At 36.8% G+C, this 22,643-nt stretch overlaps 1 protein-coding gene across 1 annotated transcript; it reads left to right on the top strand.

The window, feature by feature from the left end:
* The first annotated feature begins 442 nt into the window (after positions 1-442).
* Positions 443-3,633, top strand: cd248a (CD248 molecule, endosialin a). The gene has a single exon (XM_073837317.1). The coding sequence runs from the start codon at positions 607-609 to the stop codon at positions 2,770-2,772; it is 2,166 nt and encodes a 721-aa protein (XP_073693418.1). The 5' UTR covers positions 443-606; the 3' UTR covers positions 2,773-3,633.
* Positions 3,634-22,643: the final 19,010 nt, after the last annotated feature.

The raw sequence follows: 22,643 nt of genomic DNA, 5'->3' as shown, positions 1-22,643 counted from the left end.
CAGATGCAAGTGGAAATGTTATAGAAGACACAGCCTTTGTTTAAATTTTCTTTAGTTTTGTACATGGGTAAAAAACAGAAGTATGTTATAAGTTATCCACCATTCGGAGTTTGGTGGGGGTGGAGAGTTGTATTGGGTTGCGGGGGGTCGTGGGGTAGGGGTAGAGTCCCAAACCATTTCCATGCGCACTCTTATGAGAAACATACGTTTCGTTCTGGTGAAGAGGCACAGAGACTGCTGCACTTCCCCCCAGTCCCCCCAAAATACACACACACATTGGTTCTGCCTGTGCCAAAAACATCTTTTTTCAACTCCCCACTTTTTCTTCAGTCACTCCTACCCTCCTTCCATCACTTCAACCCTCCCTCTCTCTCTCTCTCTCTTGCTGGAACGTCAAGGGTGAGATTGTAGTACTCAGCTTAGGCACAGATCACCACTGGACAGGACAGAGAGAGGAGGGTGGAGAGAGAGGAGAAGAAGGGAAAAGTTTGTAATACCGGTACAAGCAGAAGAAATATGGGCAACTAAGACATTAAACTGTATTTTAGCATGCTTAAGCCTTTTTAAAAAGGGAAAGTACAATAGAAAATAGAGTAGGTGTGAGATATGGGCTGTCCAGTTCTTTGTGTTATTCTGCTATCCTCACTACTGTGCCTCTGCGGGGTGCAGACTCAGGACTTGAATGAACAGGATGCACTCTGCAGCGAGGATGGGTGCTACGTGCTCTATTTTCAGCGCAAGATCTTCCTGGACGCTTGGCGGAGCTGCAAGGAACAAGGAGGAAACCTAGCCACCATCCGGCATCCAAAGGAAGCAGCAATGGTGAAGGAGCTCTTTTTGAATGTGGAACTGAGATCACACCACAGAGGCAGGGCAAATATCTGGATTGGCCTTCAGAGACAACCCCGACAATGTTCGCCCACCCGACCCCTGCGTGGCTTCTCGTGGATCACTGGAGATCAGGACACCCAGTACACCAACTGGCTGCAAGAGGACTCGGCCAGTACCTGCTCATCCCCACGATGTGTGGCGATGCCTTACAGCACCGCGGCCCATGAGCAAGAGCATAATCTGAAATGGAAAGACGGACCTTGTTCGGTTTCAGTGGATGGCTACCTGTGCAGGTACACCTTCCCTGGCATGTGTACAGCTATTGCTAGTGAAGGTGGTGGGAATACATTGTATACTACACCTTTTAACCTGCTGAGTACTATGTTAACACATATTCCGTATGGATCGGTTGCAGCTGTACCTTGTCCTGCTAAAGATGACCAGTCAATTCTATGCACACAAAAGGAAGATGGAACTGTAGGTTGGCAAAGGAAACCACCTTTTTGCTCTGATATGCCTAAGACCAGCTGGTGCGATAAAGACAATGGAGGTTGCCATCATTTCTGCGTTGAGGATGACTCACACTACTACTGTGATTGCAATGATGGCTTTCTCCTGGCTGAGGATGGGGTAAGTTGCTTTCCGCCTGACCCTTGCAATGGGGCTCCATGTGAGTTTGAGTGCTTGCCTGTGATGGATGGCTACCGCTGTGCTTGTCCTGATGGCTACATGCTGGCACCTGATGAACGGGGCTGTGTAGATGTCGATGAATGCCTACAGAGTCCCTGTGAGCATATCTGTAAAAATGCTCCTGGAACCTTTGAGTGTCACTGCCGCGATGGCTACCGACAAGATGAAGATGGTACCTGTGAAGATGTGGATGAGTGTTTGGACAATCCATGTGAGCATGCGTGTGAGAACACACTGGGCTCACACATTTGCCACTGCCATCTTGGTTATGCCCCTTTACAAGAAGACCAGAGTCACTGTCATGACATTGACGAATGTCAAATTGAAGGAATGTGTGAACAGATGTGCGTCAATTATGCGGGAGCCTTTGACTGCTACTGTGAAGAAGGTTACACTCTTCAACCTGACCAATATTCCTGCAGTCTCGTGGGGGAAGACCTAGAGTCTCCTTCAACCACTGTCTCCAACCCATGGATTACTCACAACCCCATTTGGGAACCAGAGGATCCTGTATACCCATGGCACACTCCACCTGATTCTGATTTGAACTGGCAGACTGAGCTGCCCAATGTGGAGACGGTTCCGACAGACCTGATTTGGACAACTGAAGAGGAACCTGAAACAACTACGCCGACTGAAAGCTCCCCTGAGGTCACTAATGTTGATGGTGAGCTTAATCCCGAACAACCAGTTCATAATGCTTTTTTTCCACCAACAATTCTGACGCCCACATCAGACTATTATGAGGATGAGAGCACCACGGTTCCCACAGTCCACCCTTCCTCCACAGCTTCAGGCGGAGCTTGGAATTGGCTCTGGTTCAGCTCAACCCAAACAAAGCCTGAGATACAGGAAACTGCAAAGAACCCTCTTGACCTTTTTGGAGAATATGAGTCTTATGAACAAGATCGTGATAATGTTGACGTGTATGATGATGAATCAACCACCTTTGGTCCAGGGCAACAAATGTCCACCCTGTTTCCAATGCAGTCCAGAGGAATAGAGGAGGTCATCATTGATGATGGCAACAGCAGCGACCAGAGCCAAGGAACTAGCTGGTTGCTAGTCGGATTGCTAGTGCCACTTTGCATCTTCATTGTGGTTATGGTGGTCCTGGGCATTATCTATTGTACGCGCTACACAGATAAACCACAGAACAAGAACACTAGCGATTGCTATCACTGGATTGCTGGTGCTGGTGATAAAGCGGCTGCTGACATATCTGGTAGCGTAACTAAATCCCATGTTTAAGCAAGTTGGACTATGACAGGACAGTGTGAAATTGTAAATAAACTTTGTTTTGTAACTTCACAGTAGCGAGAGTTTCAAGAGGAATTTGATGAATTGAGGGTAGCACCCCATCCTTTCCCTTTGACATTTTGAATCCATGATTATTTATGGATGTTTATCTGACAATCTGCTAAGTGAGAAATGTGAGGTGGGGGGCAAGGAGGAATGACTCTAAAACCACTGAGCCTCATTCTCTGCTGTCCTCAAGAGGCAATAAATGTTCTACTGTTGGTCACACTGATCTCTTAGTTTGCGAAACAGTTGTTCAACAGTCACATAACAAACAAGAGAGCATACTGCATACATGAGGATACTTGGTTGAGTAATGTGGGTTATTTATTTTTAATTTTGAAGGAACTTTCCATCTGTGTCATCCAGTCTTAAGAGATTTGTTCTCTAAGGAGCCATAATTTCAGTCCATTTTGACAATGTCAAGATTTTTATTCCCTGTTGTGATTTCAGTCTGATCCAGACTGAGAAAAAGGCTTTCTATCATGTGTGTTAAATGTTGTTTTTTACCAAACTGTGCCTAACAAATCTTGTAACAAGATGATTTGAAAATGCTTTCTAAGCATGACAGTAATCTGACAAAAATTGCTCTGAAATCAGTTCTTTAGCGGTCAGCGTGCATGTGGACAGTCTGGTCATTATGCCACACTGTGAGAGTTAAGTTGGTCATAATTCACAAGCATTTTGAAATGCCAGACAATCGTGTACCAGTGACTTTCCTTGGGGGTTTGCAGTATATGTTTTGATATTCTTGAGGCTATATGAAGGTACAGTAAGGTACTGATAAACTTGTTTAAACTACAAACCACAAAATTTCCTGCTCTAACTACTTCTTGATTTTTTAAAAACTCTTTATTAAAGTGCTCAATAAGGTTTAAAGGTCTGTCTTCATTGTTTGAGACATGCAGTATTTTTTTTTTTTTATTTTTTTTATGCTATGGGTAATGCATGCCTATAAAATCAATAGGCAAGTTGTGGTTTCATTTGTAGGTTGCAGCTTTGATAAAAGTAAGGGTTTACTCAAGTCTGTAAAAGTAATTAGACCCCAGTTTTATTTTTAATGTGTCCTTTCAATACTTCTCATCTCATGCTTTCCCTTTTCCCTTGTTCCACATGTACACTGAGAGATTTTCAGTGATTGACGGTGGTACTATGAAAGTACAGAACACATGTTCTGTAGGTTGTTCTGTACTCAGTACCAGCTGATTATCCAATCAGATAAATCTGGCCAGACATCAGAGAACTCCTTACTGTCATGCAGTGTTGTGGATAATTGGCGTGCTCAGCCTTCACATCATCACAGGAAAAGCACTCTGGTGTAATCGCTTGAAAACTGACAGCTTCCTACATGTTTTGCTGTTGTGGGTACGGTTCTGTGTGAGATTACTTTAGATTCCTCTTTGGGTGGTCAGATACACCACTGTTCAAATGTCTGGGGTCAGTAAATAGTAAATTAATTGTAAATTAATACTATTCAACAAGAATGCATTAAATTGATCTTTCCACAAACATACAGTTCGTCGCCTTAGAATTATAAGGTTCTATCTGACATTTTTGTCAAAATTGAGTTATTCACATATTCTTATTCTGTGACAACTTATTTACATTATGTGATGTTTTTTTTTAAAGTTGTGTACATTTTAGGACTTTTTATTTAGAAAAGAAAAAGGTTCTATCTGCAGAGTTGAACTATAACTTGGTTCTATAAGGTTCTATCTGTGAGCCAATCAGCACTTCGAATGCAAACAAGAGGACCAATCAGGATCAACTTTCTTTGTCATGTCACCGGACTGCTCCATAACAGCAGGAAAGATTAAGAATCAATGAGTGCAATTCACATTTATTCCTCAAAGTGGCACTGTTTAAAACATAATGATGGCGTGATTTTTTTTACTCATAATTACCGCTACCGGCATTATATACATTACCGGCATAAAACAAATAATAGTATCTGCAACTGGCTTGAATGGCTTTACTGCAGAGCAATTGCATAATGTAAAGTACATAATGAAATATAAGTGTCACTGTCGTTTGATGTTGAATGTGGTCAATAGCGATCAAACTGTTGTTATTAAAGATGTTGAAAACGATAGTTTTGCGAATATGGTTGAATATGGCTTTTTGTGGAATAAAGTCCTGGTCAGATGGATTAGAGAAGCTGATTTTTTTAACAGTTTCTGCAATAATGTCTTTAATTACCCACTATAATTATAAAATTAACATCTGCTCTGGACAAAATATTCAGCACTGCCTTTTATGCCTAACTTAAACAAGAAAAAAATATTTGTCCTAAAATATTAAATAAATGTGATAAAGAAAGCATTAAAACATTAAATTCTCATACATGTTGACACATTGTTAGAACAGTAATTTATGTTTTAAAACAAATTATAAGTAAACTACATTTATTTCTTGAAAATTGTTGCTTTAATTAATGTTTTGCAAGATAGAACCTTATAATTCCAAGCAGAAAACGACTTTTTAGAATTAGAAGGTTCTATCTGCATTTGACCTGTTCCCAAAATCCCCATTTAAAAATCTGAGAGGATTTTGATATTGTACATTTAGAATACATTTAGGGTCTCTGTCATTCTCATGTAGGAAAGAGACTTGTTCCCCATATCATTTTTACTATATAGAATGCAAAAACTTTGAAGCTCAATATCTCAAAACCACTCGGAACGCAGATAGAACCTTATAATTCTAAGGTGACGAGTTGTGCTCATAAATTTACACACCCCTTGCAGAATATGCTAAATGTTAATAATTTTACATTTTAAATCAAAATAAGAAGGATCATGAAAACTGTGTTATTTTTTAGTACTGTCTTAAATAAACTAGTTAACATAGCATACGTTTATATATACTCCACAAGACAAAATAATAACTGGATTTATAAAAATGGTCCCTTTCAAAAGTTTACATACCCTTGAATATCAATACTGTCTGTTGTTTCCTGCTCCTGCACATAATTTGGTTTTTCCAGTATCTTCTGCATATTTGAACACTTTCCAAAAGTGACTGTAGGATTTTGAGATCCATCTTTCTTTTCACACTCACTGAGAACAGTTGAGGAACTCATACATAACTATTACAAAAGGTGAAACATTTACTGATGCTTAAGAAGGCAACACAATGCATTAAGAGCCAGGGGTGTAAACTTTTGAACAGGATTATGTGTCAATTTTTCTTACTTTGTTTACTTTTTTTTTTTTTTTTTTTTACCATTTAGTAATGCACTTCGGAAACTACATAAATATTTAGTCTCCCAGAAGACAATATAAGTACAATTTACCCTGATCATCCAATTAAAAAAAGTTTAAACCCCCCGGCTCTGAATGCATTGTGTTGTTTTTTTGAGCATCAGTAAATGTTTTCATCTTTTGTAATAGTTATGTATGAGTCCCTTCAATTGTCCTCAGTGTAAAAAGATGGATCTCAAAATCATATATCATTTTTGGAAAGGGTTCAAAAAAGCAGATGCTGCTGGAAAATCAAAGAATCTGCAGGAGCTGGAGGATATATCTGAAGAACAGCAGGCATGTAAACTTTTGAATGGAGTTATTTTTATAAATGTAGTTATTATTCTTGTGGACTATATGTAAAACATGTGTTATGTGAAATAGCTTATTTAGGACAGTACTAAATAAAACATAACATGCAATTTTCATGATTCCTATTATTTTGTTAAAATGATCAACATTTAACATATTCTGCAAGGTGTATTTTAAACTTATAAGCACAACTGAATTTACAACATTGATAATAATAAAAAAAATGTTTAATGAGGACCAAATTAGCCTATTAGAATGATTTCTGAAGGATCAATACTAGAGACTGCATCACAGGAAGAAATTACATTTGAAAATATGTTAAAATAATAATAATAATTTTCAATTCTAATAGTATTAAATTAAATGCTGATAGTATTTAGAGTGCAGACTTGGTGACAATACAGTAAGAGACTTTAAAAACATAATAAAACGTTTTTGAACATATTCCGACCTTGTGGGGAAATATGTTTGGTCTCCATCAGAAAACAAGATTGTAAACTTAACTTTTTTAAAATCTAAAATAGCAAAAAGTTTTGTGTGAGGGGTAGGTTTGGGAGCAGTGTTAGGGGAAGTGGATAAAACATACAATTTGTACAGTATAAAAATCATTAAATCTATAGAGAGTCACCATAAAACATGTAAACCCAACATGTGTGTGTGTGTGTGTGTGTGTGTGTGTGTGTGTGTGTGTGTGTGTGTGTGTGTGTGTGTGTGTGTGTGTGCATGTGAGAAAGAGTGTCTGTGTGTGTCCTATCTATCTTTAAAGTAAATGCTGCTATTTATAATTTAATGGCATTCATACATTTTATGTGTCCATATACTTTTGGGGTTACTGTACTTGTCTTTTAAGGGATATTTCTCCCAAAAATTAAAAAGTAGTTTCAAACCCGTAAGACCTTCGTTCATCTTCAAAACAAAAAAAATATATATATATATTTTTGATGACATCCCAAAGTTTTCTGACCCTGCACAGACAGCAACATGACTGACATGTTCAAGGCCCAGAAAGGTAGTGAGGACATTGTTAAAATAGTCCATGTGACATCAGTGGTTTAATCTTAGTTTCATGAAGCTACAAGAATAATTTTAGTGCACAAAGACTTTTTGTTTTTCTTTGCACACAAAAAGTATTCTCGAAGCTTCATGACATAATGGTTGAACCAATCTTATGACTATTTTAACAATGTCCTTGCTACCTTTCTGGGCCTTGAACGTGTCAGTTGTGTTGCAGGGTGAAAAAGCTCTTGGATTTCATCAAAAATATCTTAATTTGTGTTCTGAGGATGAACAAAGGCCTTACTGTATGGGTTTGGAACGACATGAGGGTGACTAATCAATGACAGAATTTTTATTCTTGGTTGAACTGTTACTTACATTCTGCAACTGATCATAAGACTACTGTTCAAATGTTGCAAAGAGCAAAGGTTTATGACTAAATGTCTGTCTCTGATACACATAATTGTCTTTATGCAAATTAAGAAAGCCTAATTTTGAAAGCCTAATATTATTTCTTAGGAAACATACAAAACAATTTATAGCCACAACCAGAAATCATTATGCTTTCGTAAAGGCATTTATCTAATTCTTCAAGTAATCACTTTAAATATTCTAATCAACCCTCTATAATAATTACTAATGTCAGTTTAACAAATGGTTACAGTAATGAGTTTTAATTCAAAGGCTTGCTGATTATTTGTGTTTGCTTTGTGCCCTCAGGCACGCTCACTTTCAGCCCAGTGATAAGCAGCTGGGCGAAGATTTCAGCAACAGTCTCTTCAAAGGAAAATGTTGGAGTATATCATGGCCTCTCCTCATTCCATATTCCAAAGACGCCTCTTTTAAATTCAGCAGTGCATTAGGAGAAGGAATAGACGATTTATGTTATGTAATCCAGAGAGTGTTCAGCATCACTGGCTTAGCTATGTGTCTGTGTGTGTTTGATTGCATGCAACTAGTCTCCTGCCTTTCCCGATAAACAACCTGTCAGCTATATTAATTAAGGAAGAATTATTATTGGAGCACCGTTCCTACATTCCACACACAGTATAGGATCCGAAGTCATTTTATGCCTCGTTTCCAGCACCTATGGAGGCTGATATGGCTCATTAAAAACGCCCTGTTCCATATCCTGTCAGACATGGAATATTGGCAAATGTGTTTGGCATACCTTTGTGTATTGGGGTAGAAAGTAGCAACGTTTTATTTATCTTATTTTCTCAGGATAGAGAAACCTAGCAATCGTTGTCACCCAAAAAAAATCCCTGTATTTGAAGTTTAAAATCTTGTGCAAGAAAGTATTCACAAGAGTGTTTGATGTCAAGGTGTTTTTCTTCATTCTGTTCATTTTCCTCATTCCAGTTCTTATTGATTCATATCCGAATGTTCAGTTCAGCTGTAGGACTTTCTGTAAACTTGCTGGCAGTTTACACAAATCACGTCTGGGCGAAGCTTGGCTGTGCTGTTTGTGGCCAATGTAAGCAAATCGTAGCATGTATCCTTATGGACTCGCTTGGCTGCCTGCTGTAATGCTTGTTCTTTGGTCAGTCATGTGTGAAAATGCAATGTGTCAGAAATTTGAGGCAAAGTGGGAAGAGAAAAGCAGATCTGGTAGCCAGGGAATCCGAGAGAAGATTCAGAGAAGGATGGAGAGATGAGTTCTGGGAATTGTGAATTTTGCACTTCCATCCCTAATTTCAGTAATATGGAGCCAGGCTGAATATCTAATGCCCGACACCACAGACGTTTCAAACTGGGCTTTTCATATATTAGGTTTGAATCTTTGTTTTATCTTTAGCTTTCAGTGAATTATTCAGAAATGTAAAAATTTACATTTTGGCAGATACTCCCTTAACCAAAGGACTTTTAGCGTCATGCATTATGCATGTGAGTGAGTAAATGTAGCTATAAAGGGATTGCAGAAATAAGACAAAATGAGACATAGCTCTCTGTGAATGTTTATGATCAGTGCATTCATAATACCAAGAAATGTGTGATAAGACTTCACAGTTATTTCTCAGCAATATACATAAAGTGGCAATTTTATCAGGTACATGTGATTGTGAACAGCCCACTTAGGTGCATCATTATGCCCACTGTAGCTTCACATTTTTTATTCAGATGTGTTTTTCTGTGCAGCAATATTTGTCTACTTGACTAAAACAACAACCGCTGAACATCTCTGCAAGATCTACATATTGCAAATTTAGCAAATGGTTTTCTATTTAAAGTTGAAGTCAAAAGTTTACATACACCTTGCAGAATGTGCAAAATGTTAGTTATTTTACCACAATAAGAAGGATCATACAAAATGCATGTTATTTTTCAATTAGGGAATGACCTGAATAAGATTTTACATAAAAGAGTCCACAAAAGAAAATAATAGTTGAATTTATAAATTACCCTGTTCAAAAGGTTACATACTTGTATAATTCCCACAACGAAATCCCACTGTATGATTATGAGAGCCATCTTTTCACACTGAGGACAACTGAGGGACTCATACAGAAGGTTCAAACGCTTACTGATGCTCCAGAAGGAAACACGATGCATTAAGAGTGGGGGGTGAAAACTTTTTTAAATTTGAAGATCAGGGTAAATTTAACTTATTTTGTCTTCTGGGAAACATCTAAGTATCTTCTGTAGCTTCTGAAGGGCAGTAATATATATATATATATATATATATATATATATATATACAGTATATATATATAATATATACACAATTTTTCCTTCTGAACCAACGTTTGAACCTTCTGTAATAGTTGCATAGGAGTCCCTCAGTTGTCCTCAGTGTGAAAAATGGATCTCAAAATCATACAGTTATTGTTGAAAAGGGTTCAAATACATAATAATGCTAAAAACCAAAGAATTTGTTGGACCTGAAAGATTTTTCTGAAGAACAGCGGTTAGTTTAACTGTTCAGGACAAACAAGGGACTCATGAACAACTATCACTAAAAAAAAAAAAAAAAAAAAAACACGGCTGTGGATCATTCAGGCAACAACACAGTGTTAAGAATCAAGTGTATGTAAACTTCTGAACAGGGTTGTTTTTATAAATTCAACTATTATTTTCTCTTGTGGACAATATGTAAAAGTATTTTATGTGAAATATCTTACTGAGGTCAGTACTAAATAAACAATAACATGCATTTTGTACGATCCCTCTTATTTTGGTAAAATAATTTACATTTTGCAGATTCTGCAAGGTGTATATAAACTTTTGACTTTAACTGTATATTGCCTGTTAAAATGGCCACTCTGTGTATATTGAATGTCTGTGAGCTAAGATCCATCCATGACTTCTATCCATCAAGGACTATAGAGTTGAAATTGGTCAGTAAATGGTGAATTTTTATCAGTCGACTTTATAATCTCCTTTCAAGTGAATTTTTTTCAAATCTCTCAAAAAGGCAGACCATGTTTCTGGAGTAATATACATAATTCATATGCAGTTAAACTAAATATCCGCCATGCCCACAAACATCATCAGTCAATTGTAGGATGTCTGAAACCCTGCATGCTCTTACAATTTTCTTTTCAGAATAAAGCAGATCAGACAAAATGCAGTCATGCCCTATTTTTCCAAAGCTCTTGGATTACTCGCAAAGATCGTGAAATTCCCTTTGAGTAGTGCTTTGATCCAACTCGAGCATCACTTTCTCATTCCAAGTCACTCCAGTGAGGGCTGTCTTTCTCAAAGCGTTTTGTTTACAGTCAACCAATACCCCAAATCCTGTTTCTTGTTCAGTTTTGGCTTCTTAACATACTAATAACACCTCGTGATATCTTGTGTTTATAGGACAGAGGGATTAAAGATCTGCAATTAGATTTTTTGAAGATATGGTTCATGGGATTCAAGGTCTATCTGTTTTCACAAGCTGCTGAGCAGATGTGCAGATCTTGGGCTTTCCCAAGCAGACACCTTTGATCTGTCAGTCAACCTTGAAATCAGCCTTATTTTCTATGGCACGCTGTAGCAACAGCAATTTTACTACAATAGACATGAATGTATTTTGTCTAATGTAGTAAAAAATATTAACTGAAATAAAATATATAAAAAATTTTACTTAAACCAGAACTTGATGTACTAAACTAACTAGAACGAATTAAACTGTAACAAAATTAGTACAAATTATAGGCATATAAAAAACAACCAAAACATATAAAATCAAAAACAAACAACTAAATTACTAAAACTTTAATGAAACTGCAAAGTAAAATATGGAAAAACTGCAAAATAAATATTAACTATTTCAAAATATTAACAAAAACTATAATAGTATCTCAGTGGTACATGCACATAAATGTATGTAAAATGTGTTTTCTGTACAAAATGTACATGGAGAGTACTTGTCCTCTTAAAATTGTCGCCAACATCACCTGAATACTAATCATATGAACATTCACGAAAAAAGAAACTTGTGAAAAAGCCTACTGCAAGCCATTTGAGAATTCATTGGCTTAAATTGTTTTTCTCATTGTGAAGGACTTTCTGCTCCTGGAGATACTGAGAAATGTTTGAGTGCTTTGAAATGCTGGCAGGTGTCTTGGTAGTTTAGTTACCAGCTGTGTGTGTTATCCAATTTTACGTCACTCGCTCAAGCAGGTTCTTCAGGTAAAATTATCTCCAAGAGAGTTCATGTGTAAATAATAGAAAGAACAACAAACTATGAGGATGCCAGAGTTTGTTTGTGTGTATTAAAGCAAACATAGCTCAAGGCAAGAATATTTACAATTGTAAAAATAAGCACTTTATTATAGTTTATTTAGTTTTATAGTGTATATATATATATATATATATATATATTAGGGGTGGGCATAGATTAATTTTTTTAATCTAGATTAATCTAGATTAAATCTTGGAATTAATCTAGATTAATCTAGATTAAAATGGCTAATTTGAATTCTGCTGAAGGCAGGGGTTACATGTTACACCGTACTTTTATTTTGACAGGTTGCCGTGAAGTTTCTGTGTATACAGTATGATATGATGCGAGTTTTCTCAAATGAAACGGTAAAACACTCACAGCCGTTTTGGAGATTGAGTTTATCTGTTCATGTGAGATGCAAATGCCAAAAATTACCGGGAGCGTCACGTGTGTTTCAGTATGCGTGTAGTAAAAGCTCGTCTCCATCATTCATACATACAGCTAGGCAAACGGAACATACCGGATTCATATCAAAACGGTCTTTTTGCATTTCAGTTTTCACATACACTAGTCCATATCGCGATTTGAATTAAGTGACAGACCAACATTTGATTTATGAATCCAAAAAACGACGAATTTACGTGGCATTTCGCGCTATAGTAGATTCGGTTTTTATGAATGGAGGACGAGGAGATCCCGTCTGTGTTTTGGCGGAGGAGACGTAAACGCGCGACCATATTCTATAGTCTTTGCTTGGTATACATCCGCGTTAAACTATCAAGGTGAAAGTCATCATAGCTTGCGTAGTTTAGACCCAGCTCCCAACCCAACTTTGAGAATAGATTAACGGCGATATTTTTTTTATCGCCCGATAAGAGTCTCACGTTAACGCAGCACGTTAACGCCGATAACGGCCCACCACTAATATATATATATATATATATATATATATATATATATATATATATATATATATATATATAATTTTTTTTTTTTTTTTTTTTTTTTATTACCCTCCATTAACATGCCAGAGAAATATTCTCCATGGGAAAATTCTTTTCCATCTTTTTTGGTTTACTGTTATTAGGGTTGGGTATCGTTTGAATTGTATCGATTTCAATTACGATTACGATTCCACTTATCGATTTCGATTCCAATTTAGTAAAAAAACAACAAACACAAAAGTCAAACATTAATATATCAAACATGTTTATTTTCAGTGCTAGCTTGCAACATATTATTTTATTACAGGGGTTCTCAACCTTTTTTTATATCAGGGCCCCCTTCTTCTCGGGTCAATTTTGCAAGGCCCCCCTATGCCTGACATTTCCTCTAAAGGTGTTTATTTTTTAACCTTTTTTATTAACCTAAACATTTGTTTTACCTTTTTATTTTTCTCCTGAGTGTTATAAAAAAATTCAAACAAACTTTAAATTAAAGCTATACTTTTGAATTTAAAAGAAAACCCTCTACTCTAACTTTTTAACATGAATATACATATACAGATTTAAAGCACCTAAATTATTTAATTCAGACATTCTTCACAACTTCAGAGTACTCTTTCTTAAGTGACTGAATATCTACTGTTTGTATTTATTATAAAATAAACATATAAATGAAAAATATAGTAAATATATAGTAAATCTGTTTATGCTGGTGCTCATATGTGCATAAACACCACTGACCCTTACAAGATCCACCTCTATGGGTAAGCATTCATTATAAAAAAACTCACAGGACATTCATTTTGAAAACTATGCAAATATTTTGAAATTTCACGCAAAAATACTATGGATCAGAGCCCCGAAAGCATGAATAGTTTGTGAATCACCAGCGGACTTATGCGTGCCTTATGTACGACAAGAATGAATACATTAGGCTTGCGCGACTTCAATCAAATTCGTTACTATTACTCTGGTCATCTTTGCCTTTACATTACCGGGAGGGTTTGTTTCATGCAGCCAAGAGATGAAGTAGATACCTGTCTTCCCGCGGGGATAGAAGTTACTTTTATGTGGGCATTTGCGGGATGAAATAACATATATTCCTTCTGGAGCGGGCGGGCGCAGGACTAAAATCCGTCCCTTGAAGATCTCTAAGATGAAGTTTGCGTGCAGCAGTAGATTTGTCTTCGGTTTTTACAAAGCATAGACACACCTTTAAATGCTTACCGCGATCCATCTTATCGACTGATGTTTACATTACCACGTAAGGTCCTGGCAGATTGCACGTGCGGAAGGTCCTGGCAGATTATTAGATGAAAAAATGCACCCAGGAATCGAAATTTGAATTTTATAACAAGTATCCGATTCTTTATCTTAAGTATCCGATTCCAGAATCGGAATCGGTTTTCGATTCCCAACCCTAACTGTTATATAACAAAATGATGTCTTATAAGAAAACATCCTGTATAGACGTTTTTCCTGAACGCGGAAGTAAGTCCGACTCTTAACTGAAAGAATGCTTTGCATTTCCGGTCTGCATTGTTTCTAGTCAAATTAGGGTATATTCCGAGCTAATAAACTAATGTTAAACCTATTAAAATGATTTTAAATAGCACATGGCTCCAAAGCGCCATCACTTGGCAATGACCGTCAGTTGTCAGTGCCTCACTTTAATGAGTGTAGATGACACGAAGCTGCGGACGTTAGCTACATTAAAAACAGATGGACGCTATTTGAATGGGTTCCTATGGAGACCGGAACAGAAAAACATTCAATCAGTCGTTAGAATTCGTAATGGCGGCGCTCATCGTTTACACAGGAAAAAGGTCTATAGGTGAATAGCTGAGATGAACTCTCCCTGCTGAAAAAAACAGCATATGCTGGTTAGGTAGGTTTTGGTGCTGGGATGCTGGTTTTAGTTGGTTTATGCTGGTCCTTTGCTGGTTAATGCTGGTCCTTTGCTGGTTTATGCTGGTCATGTTGCTGGTCAAGGACCAGCATAAACCAGCAAATGGCCAGCATAAACCAGCAAAGGACCAGCAAGGGACCAGCATAAACCAGCAAAGGACCAGCATAAACCAACTAAAACCAGCATCCCAGCACCAAAACCTACCTAACCAGCATATGCTGTTTTTTTTTCAGCAGGGCTCACAGCAGAAACTTGTTGTTGGTTCAATATTTCATTCAGGATATGAACATCATTGTTGTCATAACAGCCTTAAATATGGGCATGACTATAGTATAGACAACCATCTGTCCAGGAAGCAATGATTTTTAAATATCACAGAATATAACCATGTTGTATTGAAATATGTGAAGTAAATCTAAGTTTAATAACCTAAATGGTTTCAGATTTTTTCTAAGCCTTAAATTGATAAGCCATCCAAAAATGTCAATGGTAAAATCATTTGCTCACTCTCATGTCAATCCATGTTGGTTAAAACTTCATAGACTTTCAATGTATGAGCCAAAACATTTGAAAAAATATATCTGCAAGCAGCAATTACCGCACTTTAAAGTATTTAAAAAAAACATTATTTAGCAAGCCTGTAACCACCTAAATCAATGATTTAAAGGGTCATATGATGTTGCTAAAAAGAGTATTATTTTGTGTATTTGTTGTAATGCAATGTGTTTATGCAGTTTAACGTTCAAAAAACATATTTTCCACATACTGTAAATTATTGTTGCTCCTCTCTGCCCCGCCTTTCTGAAATGCTTTAATTTGTACAAAACTCAACCGAGGTGTTCTTTGATTGGCCAGCTATACGGTGCGTTGTGATTGGCCGAATACCTCAAGTGTGTGAAAGAAATGTTACACCCCTTATCATGTTGTGATGCCGTTTCTCGTTCGTGAACCAGTGGGGGCGTGTTTTAACGAGCCGTTTTAGGGGGGTGTGGCAGAGTCTTAACTTTTATAATAAATAACTCTTTGGTTTTGAGACTTTGCAACTTTACAGATTTTATCTATGCACAAACAGCTTGTAACACTCCAAAGACAAAGGAAAACAAGAAACCATTTGACCCCTTTAAAAAAAGCATTTTTGTCAAAACAGGCCATTTACCATAGAAATATGATGTTTTTTGAGATTTATGACTGTTATAGCGGCAGCTGTGGTAAACTTTGCATGCTTGTTTAGAATCAATTGTCGCATGTGCTCACCAGGTTTCGTGAAGCTTTAAGTTTTTGTTTAGGCTTTATAGGCTTTTATAGAAACGCTTTACAAAACTCATCGTTGATGGAAGCCGAGGTGTTCTCTGATTGGCCAGCTATACGGTGCGTTGTGATTAGCCGAATACCTCAAGTGTGTGAAAGAAATGTTAACAGCTCTTATCATGTTGTGATGCCGTTTCTCGGCGTGACGAGACAGAAACAATAAAACCCATTATAAATGAGGCATTTGTTGCATCCAGTGGGGACATAACTACTGATTATAATGACTCATACTGTCTTTTTATGCGTTGCATTGCGCCATTTGGAATGAAAACAAAGTACTTTCGCTTTTGCAATGAAACACACTGCATCTCCACAACATGGCCGCTGGAACACTACTACAGCCGGTAAAAGTTACACCTTCTTTCTTTCCATATACATATGGGCAATGTTATGCTATCTACTCACCCCGTGACGTGGACCAGTGGGGGCGTGTTTGAAAGAGCCATTTTGGGGGGTTGTGGCTGAGTCTTTTATAATAAGTATCTCTTTGGTTTTGAGACTTTAAGCTTTGCAACTTTACAGATCTTATCTATGCAGAAACAGCTTGTAACACTCCAAAGAGAATGGAAAACAAGAAACTGCATCATGTGACCCCTTTAAAAAACATTTTTGTCAAAACAGGCCATTTACCATAGAAATATGATGTTTTTGAGGTTTATGACTGTTATAGCGGCAGCTTTGGTCCCTAAAACTTTGCATGCTTGTTTAGAATCTTTGTCGAAGTTTTAAGTTTTTGTTTAGGCTTTATAGGCTTTTGGGTATATTTGGAAAGGCTCCTTTTCTAAACAACCCTGTTAAAGCTTCCCAAAGGGTAATTTTCAACATTTGTTTTATATAATTATTGACGTAGAGAGTCCAGAGAATTGTGTTTTTTACCAGATTGGGCGAAAAAGCTAGGGCTAGTTTCTAAAAGTAGTTTTTTACATCTTCTCAATCATTTAACTAAGAGTTTGATTGACGGCAGTGGTTCTAGAGACAACGTTGTTTGGAATGAGGAGGTCTATCATCTGGTATGAATATCATGTGTATATGTGAAAAACAGTGCAATATACAATTGTTTAGATTTTCTTCAAATTTCTTTCCGGTCGACTTCCGTTAACCGTGTCTAATAGGTACTCAAAATAAATTGGCCTATGCGGGCCATGTTTTTTGAGATACACAAATATCTTTATAGACGCTTGTGGCACTTTGGACCAAGAGTGTGTGCACTGATTTGTTTATCCTTCCAAGTTTCAAGTCTCTTTGACTGACAGTTTGGTCTGCACAATCAGTTTTATGTGGGGATTGCTGATCCTTGGTTGTTCTAACAATTACAATAGGGTTTCAGCACTATGTGCTTATTTGAAATATCTTCTTTTGTGTTCTGCAGATGACAAAAAAAATCATAAAGGTTTGGAACAAATTAGGGTGAGTAAATAATTTTCAAAATGTCCATTTTTGGGTAGCAGGTATCTATGGCAGCAGGTTTTTTAAAACAGTTATTCATATAACTTCAGTGATGGACGGAGAGTCTTGGATTGAAAGAGAATAGGTTAAGTGACCAAATGACCCTACCATCAAACACAAACCTTTGTAGTTTAACAGTTAGAGATAGTGAGATTGTGAGACTGACTGTTCTGCTCTTGTGTTTCTGTCTATTTTCTGGTCTGACTATGTCAGTGACATTTTACCATGCTTAGCTCCTTAGCATAATGTAAAATCAATAGATCTGATAGATAAAACAAGAGATTATAAACTGGATGGCATGTGGGATATGAATGTGAATGTGCAAGAAATATGCATTTAAGATTGTGCACCATTACTTTTGTTCTCATACAATGTTCAGTCTTGGTGATTTGAGTTCCTTGGGACCAACTACTGTGAATCAATTCGATTCTAATTCTAGTACCATCTCTTTTGGCATGAGGCCCAGGGGATCCTCTTCTATCCTGCAGTTAACAATCCATAGTCATTACTTTGCCAGAAATCTGATTATGTGCTAGTCTCTGGCTTTTTGAATGCTTTTGTCTGGTTTATAAAACTTTATAAAGATATATTAATAATTTACGACGCCGATTGTTAAAGTGAAGTAACATCTGCGGTGAAATGTAATATTTCCTGTGCAGATACTTCCCCGCAATTCCTGTCTAGACAATCACATAAATGGTGCTGAGGTGAATCCTAGGGAGTTTTTGTCTGAGCTACAACATTTTCTATTTATTAATGACAAACCCAGATTATTTTTTTATTCTGAATTGAAGGGTTTTGAAACTATATTATTTATGTCGTTATGAATAAGGAAGGAGACAGGATGCAGCACATTAATGCATGAATATCATGAATAACACCCTAGAACCCTTAGCAATTCTTTTTCTAAGACAAGCTGCTGTTCTTAGAAAGAATTAGGGAATTCATTTCCTCAGGAAGCCTGTGCTACAAATCAAAACGATGCCATACAAGAGAGAAGAAAATGAAGTTATGATGGATTCCAAATTGTGACTAAAAAGAAACTGCGCAAATCAATACAGTGCGTTTTGTGCAAATCCTTTTATATGTCTCCTTCAGTAAATCATCAGAAGAGTTATTTTTCTATCCTACATGTGTGTTTTCCAGCACCTAATTAAGCTGATTTATTGCTTATATAATTGTATTATATCATTATATTTAGCAGTGCTCATCAGTTAAGTTTATAATTATTCATTGTCATAATAAACAATTCTTCTTTCAGTTTATTAGTCTAACTGTGGGCTGTTTACAGTTTCCAGGCAACAACTTGGCAGATTAAAATTGAATAAGTGGATCATTTCTCACAGCGAGTGTCATGGCGGACGCCCAAATCCACTATTGTTTTATAAATAATACTGTTTTTGTATCACGGAATGTAGTTTAATCATTTTTTAAGGTGAGAATGTATATGTTTAGACTTCAAATATGTGGTTTGTAAATAAAGATAACATCTATTTGAATTTTTTTTGTCTCATTAATCTATTACTTGTTTCAGAGCAAATTGGGCGGAAACACGTCTATGATCGCCAGAGACTTCTGGAAATCGGCAATGTGTACAAACACCAGCTTTCGCCGACGGCTACTGAGATGCTGAAGGGCCTCTGTCTGCTGCAAAGTCCGAACCTCAAATTGTTTTATGATGGCTGTTTTTAACTAAATATTATTATTATCCAATAAATGTTATTTGATATAAGTAATAGTAGCATTTATAATAGTAGTATTAGGAAACAGTGTGTGTTCGTGATGGTGATTTTAGTTACATTGTTCCGCCATTAAATGGCAACATTAAATGGCTTTTTTTTCATGTCCACGGGTTAAAGCGGCCCAATTAATGTGATATTAATTTGCTAGAATGCGAATTTTAACAGGAGAACCCAGCCAAAGAATGTGTATTTACCTCCCTAGAAGGTGATTTTTATTTTTATTGGGCTAGTTTTGAGTAGCAATTAGGTGGATTTTGTTGTGAAAACCTGGCAACCCTGTTTATATTAAAAGAGATTGATACTTAACTTTCAACAAAACCTTGTAAGACACAGCCAGCAAGCAGCGTTGTTTTTTCTGGGGGTTTTTTTTATTCGTCATCCTTTTCTATCAAAATGCTTGCTACGGATGCAAAAATTCAGAAAAAAATCAAACCTGATCCAGATTTTTTTACGGCGGACTAAAGTTTCGGAGGCAGTGTGTAAACGTGGTTGACACAATGTTATTTTTTAACGTGCAAAAATTTCGGATGAAATTTTCGGGCTCAGTGTGCATTAACCTTTGTTGTAAATATGAGGTTGAGCTGAAGAATGAATGCTGTATCAGATGCAAGTAATACCACATGCTCAAGTCCACCTCTCTCTCATAATACTCTACATTATACAGTGAGCTTAATACAGTAATACAAAAAGTTTTTAATAAAGCAGCTCAATGTTTCTTTGTTACTAGTTGTAAAGTGACGTGTGCTCAGCTGGCAAAAGGAAGTGGCAAAAGGAAGTAGTTGGCACAAAAGACACTTCTTTGTTTTTTTTTTTATGTGTTTACACATTTGTGCCGTTGAACTGTTGTATAAAAGCAATATCACACTCGCAGCCAGGTCTATCGCACTGCTACTTGTGTGATATTGCTCATTTATAGTCAGTTGAATGCAGTTTCATTAAATACATCAGTATATTGATTCAAGGTCAGCTGCTGAAATGTGTGGTTTGGCAGCCTAAAATAAGCATAAAACAGACACTCTGATAAAATGAGTTACAGCCCATCAGGTTTTTAGCACAATTAGCATCTTCTGAAATCAAATTATTGATCATTATTATGCTCTGTTTTAGATTCAGTGGGTTGAAAGATAGCACCAGGTGTCTTTGTGTGTATGTAAATTGCACGCAGCTCAGCCAGTATGGAAAATTGAGCTTGGTCATTTGTAAAAATTTCTTGTTTGGGAAGTCATCAGAAAATTCTTGTCAAATTAGATTCAATTGATTAAATGAATAGCGGAAGACAAGTGTTCATTCAGCTGTGAAACAATAAACAGTATCGAAACTATGGAAATGAGTAGTAAAACAATCACAAGGAATCATTTGATTATCTGAGCCGTTTGCACTTGGAATGTAGCCGTTTATTGGTGGAAATATGGAGTGGTGAGCCATGACTATGTAAAGTGAGTCATTTCTAATAGATATCACCTGGCTGGACTAGGAAAGAATGTTTAAATCATATCATCCTTCCAATTCTATCATCCGAGATTTAAACACAATACATTATCCTCGTGTCTCCTAATTGACTCCACTGAGGCAGAAAATAAGGAATGAATAAAAAAAGATTCTCTTCACTCTATATTTATGGCAGGTATTTGGATTCACTCCTTTTGGTGGAGGTCCCCAGTTTGTCTTACTAATTCCTGCTAAATGACTCTCTGGAAACTTCACTGGAACATAATGGAGGGTTATTAGAGCTTTAGGTGAAACCAGATGTGGGAGGGTCATAAAATCACCATTTCGTTAAACAATCTTCTCCTGCGGCACTGACGCTCTGTGCTTTGACCTCGCTTTTCAAGAAAATGCTTCAAATGGCCGGTCCGTCTTTATCCTAACAGTTTCGAAATGATGGAGAATTGATGTGAACCCTTTCTTTAATATTGGTCCTGTTTACAGTACAGGAGGGCCTTGTAGCAAAATTGAGGTTGTTGCCCTCATTTTCGTGCACCGTTTTATTCTTAGCCATTTCTATCAATAATAATGTCATAATCTGCCACCTTCCCTGCGATCAATCTCTCAAGCACCTAACCTCAGGGATCTCAGCGAGGTCTGCAATGCAGAATTTTTTTTTATGGACTTTTGGACTAAAGCCAAGCCTGAGAGCTTTTTTTGGCCTGCATACCTCTGACAAAATGATAAGGACATGTAGACAGTACAAGAGCTCCTACTTGACCTTTATTCTAATAATATTACTGGGAACGGTGCTTTTGTTCTTGCTCTGTTTTAGATGGTGTCATGTTGACACATTGGAAGAAGGGTCATAATGTAGCAAGGAAAAATATGACTGCGCCCCAGAGCTTTAGAAATGGCCGTCGTATCTAATCATTTGTGCTGATAACAATTGTTGCCACAAGCACATAAAAAGCATTTTTAGGGACAGTCATTTTCAGAATACACACAATAGACTTTAGCAGTGTGACAGGTGTTTAATGGTAATGTTATATTCATGCTGTAGACCATTGAGAAAATGTCACTGTGATTGACTGAGTCCTGTGTTTTCTCCATGTGGCCCCTTGGGGTTGTGCACATTTTCAGTCAGCATTCATTTACAGCTCTGCTTCATTCATGGCCAGTGAAAAAAACTGGTTGGAAATAAAAAAGGACAAAGAGAAAATGGCCTCACATTTGAGCAATATTTTTTATAAAGGAAACAATCTGGCTTCACATTTAAACTTCATTAGCATCATAAAGGCAGACGAAGATTAGTGTGGGCAGTAATTAAAATGACTGCCTCGGTTGTGATAACACGGATCAGTTATTTTTGTTGAGTCATTAAAACTGAAGCCAGTGTCACTACAATACCACATCAAACACTAAGCCTTCATGAACATGAAAAGTGGTTATAGAATAAGTGAATTTTATAAATTCTTGAAATAAACTGCTGCAGGGATGACGTACATTTGAGGTCAGTTTACATACATTTTACATTGAGGAAGTTTACATACACCTTGCAGAATCTACAAAATGTAAATTATTTTAAGAAAATAAGAGGGATCGTACAAAATGCATGTTATTTTTTATATAGTGCTGACCTAAATACGATTTTTCACATAAAATACATTTACATATAGTCCACAAGATAAAATAATAGTTGAACATGAGTTCAAGGCATTTTTCAGCATTTTTGTGTATTTGAACCCTTTTCAACAATGACTGCATGGTTGTGAGATCAATCTTTTCACACTGAGAACAACTGAGGGACTCATATGCAACTATTACAGAAGATTCAATCGCTCA

The sequence above is a fragment of the Garra rufa genome, chromosome 3, assembly GCF_049309525.1.
Source record: "Garra rufa chromosome 3, GarRuf1.0, whole genome shotgun sequence".
NCBI classification, from domain to species: Eukaryota; Metazoa; Chordata; class Actinopteri; order Cypriniformes; family Cyprinidae; genus Garra; species Garra rufa.
The sequence above is the reverse complement of the archived record's forward strand: the minus strand, read 5'-3'. Positions and strand labels throughout refer to the sequence as shown.

Bases quoted from the DNA above. Each gene is read 5' to 3' on its own strand.
- cd248a (XM_073837317.1), top strand. From the start codon at position 607: ATGGGCTGTCCAGTTCTTTGTGTTATTCTGCTATCCTCACTACTGTGC.